This window comes from Pinus tabuliformis, chromosome Q (genome assembly GCF_031772625.1).
Source record: "Pinus tabuliformis cultivar Carrire ecotype Pingquan chromosome Q, CPIR1, whole genome shotgun sequence".
Taxonomy (NCBI): domain Eukaryota; kingdom Viridiplantae; phylum Streptophyta; class Pinopsida; order Pinales; family Pinaceae; genus Pinus; species Pinus tabuliformis.
Genome location: NC_142296.1, coordinates 530,225,404 through 530,248,308, shown reverse-complemented (window position 1 = coordinate 530,248,308; position 22,905 = coordinate 530,225,404). Strand labels below are relative to the sequence as shown.

General features: G+C 36.6%; 1 protein-coding gene across 1 annotated transcript; it reads left to right on the top strand.

Annotated features, from left to right (window-relative positions):
* Window positions 1-4,172: 4,172 nt before the first annotated feature.
* On the top strand, window positions 4,173-6,069 carry LOC149220532 (calmodulin-like). The gene is made up of 4 exons (XM_089382822.1): window positions 4,173-4,526; window positions 4,631-4,788; window positions 5,060-5,140; window positions 5,609-6,069. The coding sequence occupies exons 1-4, from the start codon at window positions 4,451-4,453 to the stop codon at window positions 5,741-5,743; spliced, it is 450 nt and encodes a 149-aa protein (XP_089238948.1). The 5' UTR covers window positions 4,173-4,450; the 3' UTR covers window positions 5,744-6,069.
* The last annotated feature ends 16,836 nt before the right edge of the window (window positions 6,070-22,905 follow it).

The window sequence follows — 22,905 nt, the reverse complement described above, 5'->3', positions numbered from 1 at the left end:
GGTTGGGCCCCACAACATTGGGCACTCCATAGCAACATGACCCTCTAAATAAAATTAATACACCATACATTCGATCGTGCAGGGCGTGCCAGTTACAGATCCCTCTACTTCTCTGTCAGGTTCACAATTTGATGTTGCAGACCCAATATGGATTGGTCATGAGGTGTTTCTCCCCCCAGTACTCATGTGGATATATCACCATAGCCTAAATCCTAGTCGCCTGCTCCAAGGCGTCTTGCAGCATATCGATTTTCTGTTGAGTTAATGGTGTACGAATAAGGGGAAATAATGCTTTAATGAACCAGTCCCGTTGATGATTTGGATTTATCAGTTAGGTGAGCTTGCCAATCGCATCCTTGAATCTCTACATTAGTTCCCAGGCAGTCTCTCCTTCCTGCTACTTGATTTACCATAGCTCATACAACCCGTTGCTAGTTGGTCTAAAGAATCTTAAATTCCCGCAAAAATTCCCTCATGACATCATCTACTATTGGATTATGGTGCAGTTCCAACCACTTAATGAACCATCTCAACGCTCTTTATTTGAGATTGGTTTGGAATTCAATTAACTTTACAACATCAGGTGTCTGGCGGGCCCTCTAGAAGGCTTCACACAGATACTAATGCTTCTCTACATCATTGTTCCGTTTACCATAGAACTTGGGATACTTGGTCAATGATCTTTCCATATTTGACTGAAATTGTGAGAGAAGTATAAATCGCCACGACCCAGGCTGCAATGATCCCTGCAGGTTCACACTACTATTACTAGTTCTACTGCCACCATCACGAGCTTTGTAGGTAGCATGCACACTTTGAACTCTTATGACTTTGATTAACTTAGACAAAAATTTATCACTTGATTATGATAGAGTACCAGGGGAAGGTTAAGGAAGCTACTACCTGAGCTATGGGAAGGCGAGTCATTGCTTATAGTGGATGCATCATTTTCTACAAATAGTCTCTTTACAAAAAGGTGCATGTCATCATCCAGGCCTTCCTTGGAGCCAGTGTAGCCCATTCCTTCCAACGTTTCCATTTCCACTGGCGGGGATGGGTTCCTGTCACCCTCTTGACCCACAGTCATTACAACCATATTTTCTCTTCCTAATGGACCAACTTCCACTCTTTCTTCCTCTTCTAGACCTCCTAACACCGCTCCTGCTTGGTGTGAACTCTTTTGTCGTCTATTAATTTCCCATAGAGCCCTCTCCCACCATTTATCAACTATCCAAGCCCTCCTTTGCACCCTCATATCCTCGGCCTTTCAGAATTCATCTGCGTCCATTTCTTTTATATTCTCATAGTTCCCCACTTGGTAGCATCCCTCCTTTTAAGTCCTTCCCCTAGTAATAGGCAATTAAGCTGCAATGTTCGGGTTCTGGAACACCAACAAGTTCTCCTCCACCATTAGAGCCTTAAACCACAATGGGATTTCCTTTAGTAGTCTTCCTCTCAATCCTGACCTGAACACGACCTCAGCTTTAGAAAAGGACTGATGACTCTCCGTGACAAACTCATTAATATGTCCCTCTAGCGTGTTTTGCACCTAGAAATCCATAACTTGCGTCAGATCTATGTCAAGTCGATATAGCTCGACAAGATCCACTTGAGTCTAGGTATGGCGAGATTGGTTTTGTCTGCTGGTCTTTCCTTTTACTTGCACTCTCCACAACTAGTTGTAGAGCTCCTCTGAGAATTTGCACCAAAAAATCTCGTATTGATCACTAGTCAATTCCGCGTATAGGATCTCTTCCTTCAAATTCTCTACACCTTGTTGACGAAGTTGACTTGTTGAGAGATGAACCATTCCACTTGTTCATGCCACCAGTCTTGTAGCTCCTTCTTAAAGATCCTCGATACCATATTCCAAACCCCTTTTTGAAATTTTAGGTCCCGACAACATAACCATTTGTTGGCGCAAAAATATTAACAGGGTTGAGAATCTGGGTTTGGGCACAAGGACAAACAAAGCTTCACTATAGTCTAGCATAATGTCAGCATTTTCACCTTATCCAGGGTGGATAATGAGTCTCACCAGAGGCGTGTCATGGCCCTAGTCAGATGGGGTGTGGGAGTTCGATATCGGGGTGGAGTCACATGAGGGACGCAATAGTCAAAGAGCCCCGGAATATATCAATTAGACATCTAATCGCAACAGATCATGAACACACAGAGGAGAAATACAATACATATATGATCACATTAAAATTAAAAAAAAACCATGTAACCATCCATACTATACAAATATCCCAACAAACTCCCTTTTCTATTAATCCATGTAGCAGTATAGTATTACATCCAGCTCGAGAGCCTCTTATCAACATCACAAAACTACCATGAGAGATCAATACATAACCACATTAACCAAGACAGCAGACACAGTGTGGCTCGAACAACTCTGCAACAACATTTCAGTACTCTCCTCCCTTTTTTCTTGTTCCGCTCGTCCTTCTTTATATTTCTGCACTAGCTTGGACTACCAGTTGTCTCTTAGAGGCTCCTCCTTCTTCCTTGTTCAACTGCTTCTATTGCTTAACTGTCATTATTCTTCTTCACTCAGCTGTGGCTGCCTTCTTTCACCATTCTTCCACAACTATTAGTTCTCAATGGGTTCCTTCCTCCTTTCTGACTGTCTCCCTCATAGCTTCCCAACGACTATCTTCGCAAAATATCTTCAACCTTCAAACTTGTCATCTAAGTTCTTTAGTTCCCCAAAACGAAGGACCCAACATAAATAAAGACCAAACCCATTTTATGTAAAGGAAATCCCAAAAGCATAGTCTAATTTATAGGCAAAATGGTCTTTTATTTATTTAATTTTATTTTGTTTTGATTGCTAGGTAATGTGAGTTTTGAGAAGATTAGAATGCCTAACCTGTGGCTTGAGTAGTTGCGACCTAGGGGCATCTAAGACGTCCAAATCACCCTCGAGAATTGCATTCGGCCTGGGCCACACTAACCTTAGCATGGCTGGATTTTTGCCCACAGAGTTTCGAACCGGTGACCTTTACACCACATAGTGCCTTAATGGAACGCTCTGTCATCGTCTGCTCTACGTCTTGTGGGCTAATGAAATGGCCTTTTTCACTGAAATTGTAAAATTTTGTTGTTTAAAATGCATTTTTGAATACATAAATGAATTCAACACCTTGGAAAGCTCCTGAGGCACTCAAATTCTACAGATTAAACAACTTAAATTCAAGTTCTCTGAATTCAAGCTTTTGTGATTTATAATGTTTAGATAAATAACTCTTTCGGCTCAATCACATGCATATTTTGGGGTTGACGTGTTTCGAACCAATAGATGTGGTTCATCATCACGATGAAATGATGAAACCACATCGATTGGTTCGAAACACGTCAACCCCCAAAAGTGCATGTGATTGATCGAGGAGAGTTATTTCTCTAAACTCAATTTTAAAAAAAATCTCTATCCAGTTTTGATTAAAAATTAACTAGAAAAAATACACTAAAAAAATTCATTCATATATTACTTAGATTATGCTGATTATCCAAACCTTATCACTTTATTGTAATTTAAATATTAAAATTTTCTAGTAGTTTGACTAATTTTATCCAAAATCAAAATAGTTAGATTAATATTACATACATTAATTGTTGAAATTGCATAATCTAAATATACCATAATTTGATAGAATGAAAATTTTATATTTAAAGCTTCGAGCACTAGTTTGTTTATATTCAATATTCTCTAATCCCTTGATAAGTAGAGGGTCCACCCAAAACATTGAACAAAATATTAATCCTATACAGAGTTCCATCCAAAAATTTTCTTAAATACTATATTTCTTCTCATTATGAGTTTCTTCACATTTAAAAAATACCTTTTAATAAATAAAAAATTATATTTTATAGCTAGCTCGGTTAATAATCGTATTTTTGAGCTTGCCTAGTAATAAATTCAATACCAAATCATCGTATTTTTGAGCTTGCCTAGTAATAAATTCAATACCAAATCATCCCTATCTGACGTGGCCTTTTACGACACCTGGAGGGAATCCTAAAATTATGCTTATCAACTATCCAATGATGGGTAAGAGGGAGCTCTACGTGTCAAGTTCACAGTGACCCAGGGTGAGAGGGAGCTCTACGACACAGTCAAATTGATCGAGAAAGAAGCGGGCAAAGAAGTTGCAACGGGCAAAGTCACAATCGCAGGGTATATCGCATCTAGGCGGTTCGATCATCTCCACTGTGCATCCAACGGTCAAATCTCACGCTCAACACCCGGATTTTAGGGCTCAAATCCTTACCCAGATACAAATATATATATCCGTGTTTTGTCATCGTAAGTTCAAATAGTTTTGCTTCTTAGGAGGAATCGGCAGGAGTTCTCCTTTCACTCTACAGGATTCGAAACTGGGTTGATCTCAGCCATAGGAATAGAAGTTACTTTAGTCATCTGGGAAGAGTTAGATCGAATACTATGGCGGTGAAATTAACCGAAGAGCAGATTTCTGAGTTCAAGGAGGCCTTCAGCCTCTTTGACAAGGATGGCGATGGTAAGTTATTTCATTTATTCGAGCGTTTAGGGTTTGATGTGTTCCTTTATACGAGCTTTTAGGGTTTGATGGGTTGAAAGATGATAGTGATAGTGGGTTTGCAGGGTGCATTACGACTAACGAATTAGGGACCGTGATGCGTTCCCTGGGACCGAATCCCACAGAAGCCGAGGTCCGAGAAATGATCAATGAAGTCGATGCCGATGGGAGTGGAACCATTGACTTCCCGGAATTTCTGAACCTCATGGCCCGAAAAATGAAGGTACCAAGATTTCATTTTTAATCTTCAAATGCTATTGATTCATCTATCTGGAGTTATGAATTCTTGTTTCCCATTAACATGGTGCAATTATCACTTTATTGCATAAATTCTGCATTAACACAGTACTATCTTTAATATTTTAAGGAAGTAGCTTGCCTGAGATTTGAACCTTAGACCTGTGCTTTGAATGAGCTATATCAAGTGGCATTTTGATTTGTTTTTTTTCCCACATATTCTTGTATCTTATTTTATTTTATTTTTTAATTTGCAGTACACAGTTTCAGAAGAGGAATTGAAGGAGGCTTTTAAAGTTTTTGATAAGGACCAGGATGGCCTCATCTCTGCTTCTGAGGTGAGTGGGTTTTATATCAAGTTGACAGGCCAAAGATTGCTTTGTTTGGATTTATAGTGCTTTAGCTGACCTATTAGATAAAAGTATTTACTATTTGACATTGTACTTGGATTTGACATTGCACTTGGATGGTCTCATCTTTGCTTTTGAGGAGGGTGCATTTTATATCAAGTTTACAGGGTGCACTTTATATTAAGTTTACAGGCCACAGATGTTAGAATAAGGAAACACCAATCACTAAATACCAAGAGAAGTGGTGGTTTCTAGGCTATATTAAAAATGAATACCACGGACAAAACCATAAATTCCATAAATTCTTATAACTCTAGAGCTGAAGTTTACCTAAACCAAACTTCCAAACCCTGACATGGCACCATTTTTAGAGCTAAACTATCACCCCTTTAACCACAGTTATTTGAGTTGGATCTGCTGCTTTAGGGCTGATGGCTTGAGTGTTTTCATTTGCAGCTTCGACATGTCATGACAAGTTTGGGGGAGAAGCTCACAGATGAGGAGGTTGATGAAATGATCAACGAGGCTGACGCCGATGGTGATGGACAGGTCAGCTACGAGGACTTTGTGAGAATGATGCTGGTAAAGTGATCTTTATAATACACAAGATTTGATCTTGCTGCTCTCTGTAGTTGGCAGTGTAGATCTACTGGAGATAAGCAACAAGATTCACATAGGACAACGCTTTTGGTAGTGTTTTTGTCTGTTTTTTTGGGGGAATTGCCAACTATTATTTGCCTTTCTTGGTATGCTGTAATATTCAGCTGCCCTGGGGCGGAAAATTCTTTCCCTGGGCCTTTATATGCATGTGATAAATATATATTATTGTTTTCCAATTTTTTCAATCTCATATCACATGCACTAATCAATGCTCATGTAAATGGAATAACTTTCATACGTCAATGTCTTTGCTTTCTTTTCTGGTTTCCAATTTTTAGTGAAGTTTAATTACATACCAACATGTTATATTTCTTGGGGAAGCTATTGCAACAAGATGTATCAAAGTATTATTGTTTATTGTTATTATTCAAAATTTGAATATAAGTGGATAAGAAAATAGTCATTCTACTCACCTGAGAGATAACTCCAGTTGACCACCACCGTGTTATATATATTACTTTTCACCATTTCCTATTTTGCTCATCCCTTCTGTATCTTTACACTATATTAGATTGTGCATCGGAGGTCTTGAATATGGACAAGACTAACGCATGGCCGTCTAACTTCCATTTTGACGCATATAGCATAGTTTGTTTAAATGATTAACATGCAGACGTCAGTCTGAAACAAGATGTATCAAAGTATTATTGTTTATTGTTATTATTCAAAATTTGAATCTAAGTGGATAAGACAATAGTCATTCTACTCACCTGAGAGATAACTCCAGTTGACCACCACCGTATTATATATACGTACTTTTCACCATTTCCTATTTTGCTCATCCCTTCTGTATCTTTTCGCTATATTAGATTGTGCATCGGAGGTCTTGAATATGGACAAGACTAACGCATGGCCGTCTAACTTCCATTTTGAGGCATATAGCAGAGTTTGTTTAAATGATTAACATGCAGGTGTCAGTCTGAAACCTGTAGACCTTTAACATCTGGAACCCGATTCAGTATAATTTGGAAATCTAAGCATAGGTGAAATGTGCAAAGTGGCTCACTCACGCTGAGGACCTCCATGTTCCAATTGGCATGTAAATATTCTCTGTGAAAAACATTGACTATGGGTGTTCTTGTAGCGCATCAAACTAACACAAACAACAATGGCTCTTTACTGGAGCAATAAGTGATAGGGTTCATTACTCAGTTATTAAAGATTTTTCCTTTTGCAAGGGAAATATATAAATTCTAAATGTCATTTTACATAAATAGCCATCGTATGAAGTTAGATAGCTCCTCAAATTAATAAAAATATAATTATATAGCTGTGTAGGTATAGAGTTTAATATATTTTAATGTTCAGAGAAATAATTTAAATTTTGATATTAATTTTGTATTAATTTTGATATTAATTATAAGGAGTACACAATTATATATGTGTACTCTTTATAAGTCTTCGTAGACTTAGCAGTCAAATCGCTGTGCGAAGGTGGGTCCCTTCTCCCACAAATAAGGGGGTCTCATACACCAATTTGGTGTTTGGCTTGGCTGTGACCTTAAAAATGGATATTATTATTATGTAAATTTGGAATTAATAAAAAAATGATGTATTTCTAATTATTGTGGTTTTATGTTGGAGCAATCTTCAATTGTAATTACATTGGGTATTGTGGTTTTATGTTGGAGCAATCTTCAATTGTAATTACATTGGGTTTAGTGTTGGAATTGAGAAGTTTTTTAGTTTTTCCTTTAGGGTTGGAATTGAGAAGTTTCTTCATTTTTCCTGAGAGGAGGTTTAAGAGTTAAGTATGAGTTTTGAATCATGATTTTAGTTGTTTACATATTTTGTGTTGAAGCAATTTTCCATTGTAATTACATTGGCTCTAAGTTCAAATTTAAAAGTTTTCTCCTTGTAGGTCTTTTGGGAATTTATGCATATAGAGAAACTTTTTACACTAATTTTTGCATTGGCTACCATAAGTTTGAATACATAACACTTGATTAAAATTTATTTGTTATTTAATCTTTGTAAATCTTATACTCTTTTCTTTCTTTTTCATGTTTTCCCCTTCTCCATATTTGAGCCACTGGGATAGGTACACTACTCAAGATTTGTTTAGGTACACATTGGGATAGGTACACGATTAAGATTTGTTTAACCTTATAATCTCTTGTCTTTTTCTTTATTACTATTTTTGGTAGGCTTCTTCATATTGGAATTCCAATAATTTTTCTTTTCATTGAAGTTGGGTTATGAGATTCATGTTCATTGTAAGCCATGAACCCTACCTCATAAATTTTTTATAATAGCTAAAGTATGGTGTTGCATATTTTGTGTCTTCAAAAGTTGAAATCAAATATAAACATATCCTCAATTAGAAATACATATGAACCTGTATTAATATTCTTCTTTTCACTATTAATTAGATGAAGAAAAAACTTCCTTTTCACTTAGCTTATGTAAATGGGACAACAAAATAATGCTCTTCTTTCATTTTTAATTAGATTAGGAATAAAATTTTCATATCTCTCTAAGTAAGCCTTAAAAAATCCTAGACCTTTTTAAGTATTATTGTTATCTTGAATGGATATAAGTTTTTGGGTGTGAAGTTTTGATATTTGAATAAACTTTCTAAACCAATTTTTACATTTTATTGAATTTACTACTATGGGTTTGAATATTTGGGCATGTTATCTTGGAACAATTATGACCTTTAGAGTTAGAATTAAAATATGTGATTGGAATTTATTTATTAATTAATCAGCTAATCTTGTACCTTTTTTTCTTCATTTTCATGTTTTTCCACTTCCCGGATTTGAGCCATGTTTTTGGACTTAAAAGTTTTCATCATTTTTTCCCATAAATTCATTGGGATGGGTGCATTAATAGAATTTGATTAACCTTATAATTGTTTTTCCCTTTTGTTATTATCCTTTGGAATAAAATACCTATGATAAATAAAGTGCTTCTCTTCAAGATTAGAATTAAATATGAGCATCTCTCAACTTTAAGTTTAATGAGATAAAATGATAATTCTATTCTCTATATTATAAGATAAGAATATAACAAATTTAATGTTTATTTGCCCCCGAAAATATATTACTCTTCTTTCATTCTTAATTAAATGAAAAAGAAATTTCCTTTTCACTTAAGTTATATAGATTGAAAACTTTATTGAATAACTTGCGTAACTTACATAGTTTTGAAGTATTATTGCTATATTGAAGGGCTTAAAGCCATTACAACAAAATTTATCATGTCTTTTGTGAAAATTGAATTCATGGGCTTAAATCCATTATAACATAGTTTATCATATCTTTTGTGGAATTCATTACGAGGGATGAACTTTCCTTTGGAATAAAATACCTATGATAAGTAAAGTGGTTCTCTTTAAGATTAGAATTAAATATGAGCATATCTCAATTTTAGGTTTAATGAGGTAAAATGCTAATTCTATTATCTATATTATAAAATAAGAATATAACAAATTTAATGTTTATTTGCCTTAGGAAATATATTGCTTTTCTTTCATTCTTAATTAAATGAAAAGAAATTTCCTTTTCACTTAAGCTATATAGATTGAAAACTTTATTGAATAACTTGTGTAACTTACATAGTTTTGAAGTATTATTGCTATATTGAATGGATATAATTTTTGGCTATGAGTTTTTGATTATATTATAGTGTGATAATTAAAGAAAAAATTAATATAGCTTTTAGAATGAATAGGAGTTTTACTAAATATACTTCCTTAGTAATATATATTATTTTATTAAATATTTGTAATTTTTGTGAAAATTGAAGTATTTATTAATACAACAATTTAACTTTATTATATTTTTTTTCCGAAGAAGAAAATTCATAAATTCTATTATAAGAAATTACATGCTGTTGATGCCCATAGGCATATGCTATAGTGTGGTTTTCACCACTGATCAAAAAGCAAAATTTACATATAGGTACCCACAGGGATACAGTAAAAGGATCAATGTCCATCATAGTAGTGCATAATCGCTATACAAAAACAGATCAATAGTGCATGATCGCTATACAAAACAGATCAAGCTGGAATATACTGCGGTATGTACAAATATATATCATGATAGTGCAAAAATTTAGATGAGGCCATTGCCTCCCTGAAGGGGACCATCAATATATGGTCTATGATAGAAACTGTGCATCCCTTCTAGATTGTGTTCCTCGATCAGCCATTCTCCTAGAGGACGATCCGCCGCTTCTTTCGAGAGCCGGTCAACAATTGCATTTCTTTCCCTGTAGATGTGAGAAACAGTTATCTGGTCAAAATGTGTTTTGAAAAAAACAATTTCTTCCAAGATATGCTTCAATGAATATGCATGACAAATGGATTTGTTGTTAACCCAATCAACCACAGTCTTTGAGTCCCCAAAAATTTGTAATTGTTGACAGTTTTTGGACAAGGCAAAATATAGAAGATGTCTCAGGGTCATGAGTTCAGCATGGTTGTTTGTACCCGGACCGAGTCCCAATCTCATATGAAAGTAGTGTGAGTCTGATAGATGTAGTAGAATGCCTCCCCCACAGCCTTGTCTCTGAGTTGCCCCATCAAAATATGCCCACGACATATCTTTGTTTATGATTTCTGGGCTGATGATCTTGGGTTGTTTCTGTTTGATTTCAATTGGAATCTCAATATATGCCGCACATATGGTAGAGGGTAGTAGGTTCCAATTTACATTGCAATTCTCAAATATGATTGCATTCCTCCTATTCCAGATATACCAGGCCACCAAAAGTGGCAAATTCCTGGGCTTTTCTGATGCCACAGCAGTCCACCACTGATCCCATGCCGCAGGTATGTCTTCCCCCTGCCATACCGCATTTATATTAAGAGCCTGGGTGATCTGTGTCCATAATTCCTTGGTGATCGAGCAGGTAAGAAATAAATGGGGGGTAGTTTCTTCCTCTTTTCTGCATAAAACGCACCATGTTGGTCCAGCAAAAGCCCTTTTCCTAAGGTTGGTTCCCGTAGGGATTTTGTCTGCAAGAATGTTCCACATGAGAAGTCTTGTTCGTGGTTGAGCTTGCAGGTGCCAGATAGCGGACCACCAGCTTTTATGAGTGTCCGGATTTTTTGCTTCAATCAGTTTGTAGTATCCAATCTTCGACACATATTGACCAGATTTGGATACAACCCAGATTAGCTCATCCTCTTCCTCCCTGAGTCTGATATGAGATTCGATTAATGCCTGTATGTAATCTTTCCAAATTGTGCTCCACTCTTCTGTCAGTTGCCATTGCTGATCTGTTATCCAAGCTTGTGAGAATATGGTGGAATGCTGTTGATCACCTATCTGCGAGAGATATTTGATGCCCCTGTTGTTTAGATGTAGAATCAGCCCTTCTGGTAATATGTGTGCATTACCTGAACCAGGCCATGGATCAAAACCAATGCGGACTGAGGTGCCATTACCAATGCGCCATAAAAGATTATCTCTGATAAGAGGCATGGCGTTTAGAGTGGCCTTCCAAATCGCCGATATGCCCTGTCGGTTCCAATGAGGCCTCCGGATCCAGTCAATGATGTTCAAAGGCCATATATACTTCTGGTGAATAACTTCTGCCTAGAGACTATTCTGTTTAAGTAATAACCAGCCCTGCTTGGCAGCCAACGCTTGCGCAAAATCCGGGAGTGCTTTAAGGCCCCACCCCCCCCATTTCTTTGGAGTGGTAATCAAGGACCATCGAGTCCAGGCAAAAATCTTCCCTTTTTTGTTTCCATTCCAAAGGAATCTGTTGCATGTTTGTTGAATTCTATTGAGAATACCCTTTGGGATCCATGAGAGTGACATCCAGTATACTGGAGTAGCCTCAAGGACAGATTTTATCAGCATAAGTCTGCCTGCTTTGGATAGGAGCCGGTGATGCCAGCAGTTGATCCTCTTTTCTATTTTGGAGATGAGCCAAGACCAGTTCTCTATTTTGTAACCATCTGGTTTTAGTCTAAAGCCCAGATATTTGATGCCATCCAGCAGATTGATTTCCAGGAATGGGAATTTCTGAGAAGCCAGCTGAGATTCCTGATTTGTACACCCCGCCATGGACATAGTCGATTTCCTTCTGTTGATCTCCATTCCCGTAGCCTTACAGAAAAGCTGGAGAATGTCATTTAGGGCAGTGGTGTCCCGAACACTCCCATTAATGAAAATAAGGATATCATCTACAAAGAGTAGATGAGTGAGGAAATAATGCTCCATGATTTTGAGTCCACTGATATCGCCATTCCTTTTAGCAGTTGCAATGAGCCTGCTTAGCCCTTCCATGACAATTAGAAAGAGGAGTGGGGATAGAGGACATCCTTGTCTGATTCCTCTGTTGATGTTGAATCGAGCAGAGGCCGAGCCATTGATGAGGATAGCGAAGGAGGCAGAAGAGATGCAGCCCATAATCCAGTTTATAAGTATGAGGGGAAAGCCCAAATGGGTGAGTATCATCTTCAGATAGAGCCAGTTAACTTTATCAAAAGCCTTTGCAAGATCAATCTTAAGAGATATGCCTTTAAGATTCTTATGCTTTATGGAGTGTAAAGCTTCCTGGGCGGTGCCAATGGCCTCTTGAATGTGTCGATTTTGGAGGAAGGCAAATTGTTCAGCAGAAATATGAGAAGACAGAATGGGCTTGATGCGATTTGCTATGATCTTGGAAATGATTTTGTAGAGGCAATTGCATAAAGATATAGGACGGAAGTCATTAAAGGATGTAGGGTCATCTGATTTAGGTATCAGGGCAATGAAGGTGTAGTTCATCGGGGGATGTATGTGCCCTGTGATCCGGCTTTCTTCAATGACCTCCAATAAATCCTCTCCCAGTAGATCGTAAAAAGCCAGATAGAACTCCACTGGCCAGCCGTCCGGCCCCGGGCTCTTATCTTTCTTGAACCATTTGAGCGTGCTTTCCAATTCCTGTTTAGTGACTGGTTGAGTGAGATCATCCAAGTCCTCCTGACCAACAAATCTAGGGAAGTGACCAGCAAGATTGATGATATCTGGAAGATTGATGGCAGTCGGTGCAGTGAATTGCCGTTTGAAATGTGCTACCCCCAATTTGGCAAGTTGCTGGTGCGTAGTAGCCCATCCTTCAGGTTCACAGGGCAGTTGCCAAATAGTGTTTGATGCCTTTCTACCATTAGCAAGGTTGTGGAAGTATTTGGTATTACAGTCACCTGCTTTGAGCCAAATGGCTCTACTTTTTAACCTCCACAACTCCTCTTTTTCTTGTAAGATCTTAGATTTTTGTGCAACCAGATGGTTCAGTAAAGATTTCGATACCTCAGATAGGTAGCCCGTCCCCCTTTCGTCCGTCAATTGAGCTATCTGGGTTTCTGTATCAATAAGCAGCTGTTCATCTCTGAGTCGCTTCCTTCTTGCCCAGGTCTCAGTCAATTTCTTTAGCTCATTTAATCTGTCACAAAAATCCGCAGCTTTTCTCTGCTCTCTTAGTGGAGGTTGAGATCCCCAGTATTCCGAGACCATTTTAATAAAATTCGGGTCTTGTAGGAATCCAGCAAAAAATTTGAAAGGGGAGCGGGGCTTGCTTATTGCATCACTGACTTGTAGGAGGATAGGGAGATGATCAGAGAGTCCACCTGAGCTGACCCATTGTCTATATAGGGGGAATAGTGGAATCAGATCCTCATGCACCAGAAACCTGTCTAGCCGTCTTCCTAGAGTTGCCTCCCCAGTTCTCTAGTTGTGCCATGTTGGAACTTTCTTATTCATTGGAATATCAACAAGCCTGTATGCATCAATTAGCATACTCATCTGTTCAGAGATGGGATCAATCTGTGCATGATGTCCCCAGGATTCTCCAACGCCCAGGGAGAAGTTGAAATCACCGCCCAGGACAGTAGCGCGAGTAATGTGGTTGCTTTCCAGAAAGTTTTGCCAGAAGGTCAGCCTATTCAGGTTAGGGCCATAGATGTTGATGATACGAATAGGGAAACCCAGCTCTCCCAAGAAGATGTCCATTCCAAGGAATCCTCTGCCCCCCCATGAGGAGAGAGGCTTGCCTTTTCTAGGGTTTATGCCAATGGCCAGACCTCCTGACCGGCCACTAGCATCCATACCCTGTAATATCCATCCAGGGAGAAGGGCCTGAAGGGTTCGCACCGCCACCTCCGAGGTGCAAAGGGTCTCCTGTAGGAAGAGTATGTCACATCTGGATTCATGAATCAGTCGTTTTAGAGCCAATCGCTTTTTGGGGTTGGCTAATCCCCTACAATTGAAGGAGAGCCAAATCATGGGGAACCACTTGCCAGGGGCTCAATTGCTCTAAGTGCCCGTTCAATGGTGTATTGTCGCCCCTGGGCGACATCAGCTACAGCGCTTTGAATAGCCGAGTTGATTTTTGATGGACGGCCCCTCTTTGGCTTGCGGTATCGGCCTGGGGAGGAACCCAGTCCTAGCAATCTGGTTCGGGCCCGAGGTCTGAGATGGTAGGGATGCGATCCGGAGCCGGCCGGGGAGGATGAGGGATCGGGGAGGCCCTGCTCCAACTTGTGAGCGGAGGGTGTGGTGGAGAAAGTAGGGGGGGGGGCAATTGTGCATAGGATGGAAGGAAGCGATGCCTGATCAATATGAGGGGGCAGCAAAGAGGTGTGCATAACAGAATGCAATGCTTCAGATAAATTATGAGAACATATGGGAGTAGATGCATTACCTGGATGAGATGATGCAGTCTCCGCTGTCTTGGACCGGGTGCGCGGCGGAGCTGGAGTGGATGTAGCCTTCCTTCTGTTGTTGGTCTTCTTGGTGCCTTCTGATACCACATTTGCTGGAGTCTCATTGTGAGTCAGATCCCCTTCCGCAGGATTGTTTACTCCTTTGTTTTGATCCACTGTAGGCTGCTGTCTGGGTCCTTTTGTATCCTCGGATGTCACCCCCGAAAGCAGAGGGCAGTCTTTGTACAGATGGCCAATTTTGTGGCATCTACGACATCGAAACGGGACTCCTTCATAGTCCAGCAGTTGCTTGCGCGAGAAGTGTCTGCGATGCAGGGTGATTTTCTCCTCCAGTCCTGGCCTAGTGTCAAGGTGAACCAGGATACGAGCCATGGTCATGATTCCAGTTTGCTCATAGGATTTGTCATGCTCCAGGTAGGTGCCCAGCGCGTCACCTATTCTCTTGAAAACTTGCGGAGTCCAGAATTGCATGGGCAAACCTGGAAGTCGAACCCATATTGGTCCGGCACCCAATTGTTCTCGCTCCGGGTCGAAAAGAGGATCCCAACGCTTCAGCAGGACTGGTGCCAATTCAATATGCCAGTATTGGGAAAGTATCCATTGGGTATATTCGGGTCTGTGAAAATGCAATGCAAACCAGCCCCTCGCAAGGACCCTGATCACTGGTAGTTCTTTTAGGAGAGAGCCCCAAATCTCCTCTGTCCATAGTTTTAATCTTTCAACCGAATAGGTACGACCTCTTACCCGGCCGACCAGAACCTTTCGGGCATTTTCCAGAGCGTCCGCCATCTGAACGTCTTCACCAAATGTAAGATTGATATCCGAGTCTATAGCCCGAAGGCACTTGCCCTTTTTCAGTTTCTCCGAGCGCTTTCCAATAGGGAAATCCTTAAGTAGTTTGCGGCACGGGTCAGAAGTGCTGTGCTGTGCAGATCCCGCCGAGCGGGCAGGTAGCAGCGGCGTGTTAAAACAACCCGAGCGGATAGGGGAGCGGGGGTCGATACTGCTGGTGCCCGGAAGCAATGAGCGGGGGGGTCGCTGAGCACCCTGGGGGTTCGTCGGCATCAATGAAACGGATGCAGGGTTTGTGGTCCGAGGAGGCGGAGGGGGTGTAGGCTCAGAGGGCAGAGTAGGGTTCTGGAGAGGTGAATCAAAAGATGGAGAAGTCTGCAGACAGGTACCCAGAAGATGGAGCGTTGCCGGCGAGAGGGGCGGACATTCGAGAGCCGGGAGGTCTGCCAGGTTAACATCAGGATGTTTCTTCTTCCCCGAGCGCGGCAGTTGGGAATGTAAGGAGGAGGCAGCTGTCTCGGAAACATGTTCTTTTCCCCGGGGTTCCATGGCAGGGCGATTATTATATGCCCAAATGTCCTGTAGAGGCATGGGGTCCTCCTCGTAGTCCACGAGGTCCTCTTCGACCATATTACCTGCCAAAATAGTGATGCCCTAGATAATCGACCAAGAAACCGACCGTCGGAGAGAAGGGAATACCTGTTTGCGGGGATCGACGAAGAAAAGAAACCCATAGGGTAAACCAGGTGCCAGGAAAACCGGGAATGGTTGGTGCGCTTGTGCCGGTCCATTTAACTTTATTATATGAAAGTAAGAGTTTTAAAATTAATTTTTTAATTGCATAGGTAAAAATAAATCAAATTTATTTTATGTTGAAAATGGTCTTTAAGTTATGAGATAAAATTTCATAGAAATGATTTACACTTTAAAACCAAAAGTGTTTTTTTAAAGAAATGTGGTATGTTTCTCAAAATCACAAAATGAATTCCATGTGAGGAATTTACATGTTTTGGTCATGGAGGGATTGTTCAGACTTAACTACATGGCAGGGCTTAAAGCCATTACAACAAAATTTATCATGTCTTTGTGGAAATTGAATTCATGGGCTTAATTCCATTATAACAAAGTTTATCATATCTTTTGTGGGAATTCAATTTAGGTGGGGAGGATAATAATCGTTCCTCTTCGTGGCAATGGAAACCTAAACACATCTAAAATGGGGGGATAATAAGAATTCCCCTTTGTGGCAACTGTATTATATGAAGCAAGAGTTTTTAAACTAATTTTTTAATTGTATAAATAAAAATGAAAATCAAATATTTACTTGATATAAATATTATTAATGAAAAATCAAATTTATTTTATGTTCAAAATGGTATATAAGTTATAACATAAAATTTCATAGAAATGATTTACACTTTAAAACCAAACGTGATCTTTTAAAGAAATGTTGCATGTTTTTCAAAATCACAAAATTAATTCCATGTGATTTTTAGGGAGAGATTGTTCAGACTTAACTACATGGCAGGGTTTAAAGCCATTAAAACAAATTTTATCATGTCTTTTGTGGAAATTGAATTCATGGCTTAAATCCGTTATAATGAAGTTTATCATATCTTTTATGGGAATTGAATTCAGTTGGGGAGGATAATAATCGTTCCTCTTTGTGGCAATGGAAACTTAAAAGGAATCTAAGGTAGGGAGGATAATAAGCACTCTTCTTTGTGGCAACTTTATTATCTGAAGTAAGAGTTTTTAAACAAATATTTTATTTGAATAAATAAAAATGAAAATCAATTATTTACTTGATATAAATATTATTAATGAAAAATCAAATTTATTTTATTTTGAAAATGGTATATAATTTATAAGATAAAATTTCATATAAATGATTTACACTTTAAAACCAAAAGTGATTTTTTAAAGAAATGTTGCATGTTTCTCACAATCACAAAAAATCAATTCCATGTGAGGAATTTACATGTTTGGGTTAGGGAGGGATTGTTCAGACTTAACTACATGGCAGGGCTTAAAGCCATTACAACAAAGTTTATCATGTATTTTGTGGAAATTGAATCTTTGGGCTTAAATATATTATAACAAAGTTTATCATATCTTTTGTGGCAATGGAAACCTAAATGCATCTGAAGTGGGGAAGATAATAAGCATTCCTCTTTGTGGCAATCACAACCTAGAGGTATCTAAGATGGGGAGGATAGTGATCATTCCACCTTGTGGCAATAAAGACCAAGGGAATCTAAGGATCAAACCAAGCCTAGATTTGTGACCACAAAATTGTGAACTCGTGACGAACTACTCTACCATTCTATGGTAAAAAGAATTAAAAAAACTCTTACATAAAATATAAAATTCATTTATATATATCTTTTTACATCTCAAAATTATTACTATTAAAATTACTCTTCACTTTTATATAGATTTACATAAACATTTTTAAATCTCCTAGATTTACTTTCCTTAATAATATATTTTTAATCAATTTCTATAATTAATTTATGCCTCAAAATTAATAAATCTTCCGCACATCATAGTACCTCACATCCTTTATAGTGAATAATTTTTTATAAAGAAAATAGTTATTTGTAAATATGTCATATTTTTTTTAATATATATTCAAATTACAAATAAATAAATAAAATAAAATAAATATAAATATAACAATTTTTAAAATAATATATTATTTATTTAGTTTTTCAAAGTAAAAACTAATTTATTTTAATATTTCTATTTATAATTAGATATTAAATTATTTGATGTAAAAACCTATATTCCATTCCCTATCAAATGAATTTATTAGGTTTCCAACTACCTCATGGAGTCTTCAAATATCTACTTACGTCTAAGGTAACAATAGGGGTATTTCCCTTTATTCCCTTCGAGCTTATCTTTTTTAATTTTTAATTTTATTTTTGAAATCAAATTTTTTAATTTATATTATTATTTATTAAAATAGTATCAAAATTTAACTTAATAAATAATTACTTTGTATAATTATTAAAATTTATTTCTATAAAGATTATACAAACTCATGTACAATATCATAATATTTTACTTAATAATATAATAACATTTTTCATTAAATTAAAATGGTCATGCTAATAATAAAATATTAAATAATATTATTAGATTAAATTAAAACGACCATAACTCTCCACCATTTATCTATAATATTGTACTTAATAATATTAAAACGACCATAACTCTCCACTATTTATCTATAATATTGTACTTAATAATATAATAATATTTTTCATTAAATTAAAGTAGTCATGCTAATAATAAAATATTAAATAAGATTATTTGATTAAATTAACTACATGGCAGGGCTTAAAACCATTACACCAAAGTTTATCATGTCTTTTGTGGAAATTGAATTCTTGGACTTAAATCTATTATAACAAAGTTTATCATATCTTTTGTGGGAATTGAATTTAAGTGGAGAGGATAATAACAATACCTCTTTGTGGCAATGGAAACCTAAAAGCATCTAAAGTGGGGAGGATAATAAGCATTCCTCTTTGTGGCAATCACAACCTAGAGGTATCTAAGATGGGGAGGATAGTAATCATTCCACCTTGATTAGGTTTCCAACTATCTCACGGAGTCTTCAAATATCTACTTACATCTAAGGTAACAATATGGGTATTTCCCTTTATTCCACAGTAACTTATCTTTTTTTAATTTTTAATTTTATTTTTGAAATCAAATTCTTTAAATTTATATTATTATTTATTTTTAATTATTATTTATTAAAATAGTATCAAAATTTAACTTAATAATAATCACTTTGTATAATTATTTGAATTTATTTCTATAAAGATTATACAAAATCATGTACAATATCATAATAATTTACTTAATAATATAATAACATTTTTCATTAAATTAAAGTGGTCATGCTAATAATAAAATATTAAATAAGATTATTAGATTAAATTAAAACGATCATTTATGTATTAACTCTCCACAGTTTATCTATAATATTGTACTTAATAATATAATAACATTTTTCATTAAATTAAAGTGGTCATGCTAATAATAAAATATTAAATAAGATTATTTGATTAAATTAAAGCGACCATTTATGTATTAACTCTCCATAATTTATCCATAATATAATAGAGGTTTTGCATATATATTTAATATTTAAATTTCCTTAATGAGAGTGTTAATTACTAATGTAAAGGTGGGGATGGTAGTTAGATGACTTTGGCCTCTAGCAATGGATTACATTAACATGTTGGTTGGGTAGATTGTGTAATGTTCGATGTATTGGACACCTTGATCACCACCTTGCATGGCATTTACTATTAAATTTGCTTGTTATTGGCCTCTAAAAAATTAATGCGGGTCTTAGTGTTGGTTCCTTGGTATGCCTTCCCATTCTACTTCATCGCCCTCCTTAATGTTGTTTCCTCTAGTCATCATGGATTTTTGTAGTATTCCCCCCTTTCACATCCATACCCATTGGATCTTGTTGTTGGAAAGTTGCCCCCTCTGCTCATTTCCAATTATTTGTCCAACTTCCTAGAAGATCAAAACAATTTTTCCTAGCTACATTTTGTTTGTCCTTCATACTTGGCACTGCATAGTTCTATGTGACTCTTCCTTCCTATAAAAACCATGACTCATCAAATATCTACTTACATCTAAGGTAACAATATGTGTAAGAGCCCTATCCTAGGGTCTTCTAACAGATCTATTTCTTTAGAATTTAAATGCAATAAGAGACAATAATTTACTTTCTTACAAGACTTTTAAACAATGAAGATTTTACCATTTACATTCTAATCCTTATAACTTATGGTGAACATTTCATTTTAATAAATTTACACGAGTAATCTATAGAGGAATACCTGTACCGTTGGCTAGTGGAGATGGCTTTGAGCTGCTGCTCCTGCTGAATGATACTCTTGACTAACCCAACTAGATTTACCTCCCAGTCAACTAGGAAATAATTCCTAGCCTAGGAAACCTCCACAGGTTCCCTAGCCCTCCGAGCCCAAGTCCAACCAGATGTAGCGTTTGCATCCAAGATGAATGATCCAGACCAAGATGAACAATATTTCCCCCATCTCAACAACCCAAGAAACCTCCACAGGTTCCTAAGGTCTCCAAAAATCACAACAAATCCTAAAATCACAGCCAATCCCAAAATCTAGCAAGACCCCACAACCCCTTTTCTCCCTTCCTCCTTCCTTTTTATACCCTCCCTCTCTTCTCCATCTCAACCACCTCTCATTAATTTCATTAACTTCTCATCCATCCTTACAGTTGACTTCTCTTCTCCCAAGTAAATCTGGGAGTACATTTGAAAATGTGATATGAATATAAAATTGACAAATTAATAGGAGAGGACCATGTCTTCTCCCAAGTAAATTTGAAAGTACATTTGGGAATGTGAGATGAATATATATATTGATAATTAAATGGAGAGGACTATGTCTTCTCTCAAGTAAATGTGAGAGTACATTTGGGAATGAGATGTAACTAAATGGAGAGGACCATGTCTTCTCCCAAGTAAATGTGAGAGTATATTTGGGAATGTGAGATGTAATTAAATAGAGAGGACCATGTCTTCTCCCAAGTAAATGTGAGAGTACATTTGGGCATGTGAGATGTAATTAAATGGAGAGGACTATGCCTTCTCCCAAGTAAATGTGAGAGTACATTTGGGAATGTGAGATATATATATATATATATATATATATATAATTTGAAATAATGGAAGGAGACCATATCCTACCTAAGATTCAATTTGAGAAGGCAAGTTGGGAATTTGAACAAAATAGAAATAATGAATTTTATATTAGTAAATAAATTTATAGTTTCCAAAATGAAGGTATTCACCAATATTTCTCAATATTTTCAGGTAATGTAAACATTAATAAATTTGCATGATAAGATTTAAGTGGGGCATTACAATATAGGTATTTCCCTTTATTCCCTACCAACTTATCTTTTTGAATTTTTTATTTTATTTTTGAAATCAAATTCCTTAACTTATATTATTATTTATTAAAATAGTATCAAAATTTAACTTAATAAATAATTACTTTGTATAATTATTAGAATTATTTTTATAAGGATTATACAAACTCATGTACAATATCATAATATTGTACTTAATAATATAATAACATTTTTCATTAAATTAAAGTGGTCATGCTAATAATAAAATATTAAATAGGATTATTTGATTAAATTAAAGCAACCATTTATGTATTAACTCTCCACCATTTATCCATAATATAATAGAAGTTTTGCATATATATTTAATATTTAAATTTTCTTAATGAGAGTGTTAATTACTAATGTAAAAGCGGGGATGGTAGTTAGATGACCTTGGTCTCAAGAGATGGATTACATTAACATGTTGGTTGGTCAGATTGTGTAATGTTCGATGTACTGGACACCTTGATCACCACCTTGCATGGCATTTACTATTAAATTTTCTTGTTCTTGGCCTCTAAAAAATTGATGGGGGTCTTAGTGTTGGTTCCTTGGTATGCCTTCCCATTCTACTCCATTGCCCTCCTTAATGTTGTTTCCTCTACTCACCATGGATTTTTGTAGTATTTCCCCCTTTCACATCCATCCATGGTTTTTTATTCTTTCCTTTCCATCCATACCCATTGGATCTTGTTGTTGGCAAGTCACCCCCTCTGATCATTTCCAATTATTTATCAAACTTCCTAGAAGGTCTCAACATTGTTTCCTAGCTACATTTTGTTTGTCCTTCATACTTGGCGCTGCATAGTCCTATGCGACTCTTCCTTCCTATAGAAACCATGGCTCATCAATGGACTCATTTCACTATTAGGGTGGTTGTGGTTCTTGTAATCTTGGAGGCTTGCAGACTTGATTTCATATTGAATATTTGATGTGTCATTTTTATACGTGCACCCTCCTTGAGATTCAGTTCGATCTCAATGAAGTAGAAGAAGAAACTCATCACAAAAAAATAGACTTAGAGGTTTTGGATAGTCTCATTGCCTATATGATTGACATGGTGAACACGAGGGCTAGGAAAAACCACTACTTGTATATTGTGGAATTGTATTGGAAATTAATTTTTTTGGGAAAAGTGTTAGTGAATTATAGGGATGCTCAAGATAATATTTTGATCAACCCGAGTGAGTTGAAATTTATGTTTATGGATGTAAATGCCATTTAGCTTACCTTGAACTTGGCTCGCTTCTAGGATCGGTGGGGGTACCGCATTGTAAGGATGAAAATCATCCCATTTATGTGGACACCTTCTTATCCTCTTGCTTCTCAAGTTCCAATTATTTTATTATAACAATGGTCTTTGTTATACTTTCGAGTGGTTTTCCTGCTTCAAGGAAAAATACTATAAACCTTTATAGTTAGTGGCTTACTCCCCTAGCTTATTTTTTGTTTATGGTGTGTAATTAATTATTCTATCTCTTTTCTATTTTCCCTTGTGGTAGGCTAAAGATAGATAACATCTTGTGATTCTTGTAATTTTGTGAACTACCAATGATAATTTAACTTACAAAAAATAAAATTTAAAATTCCACATTTAATATTTAAAAGTAGTTATGTATATATTTACTTTGTTGTTTTCATAATGAATTTATTAAAAATAATT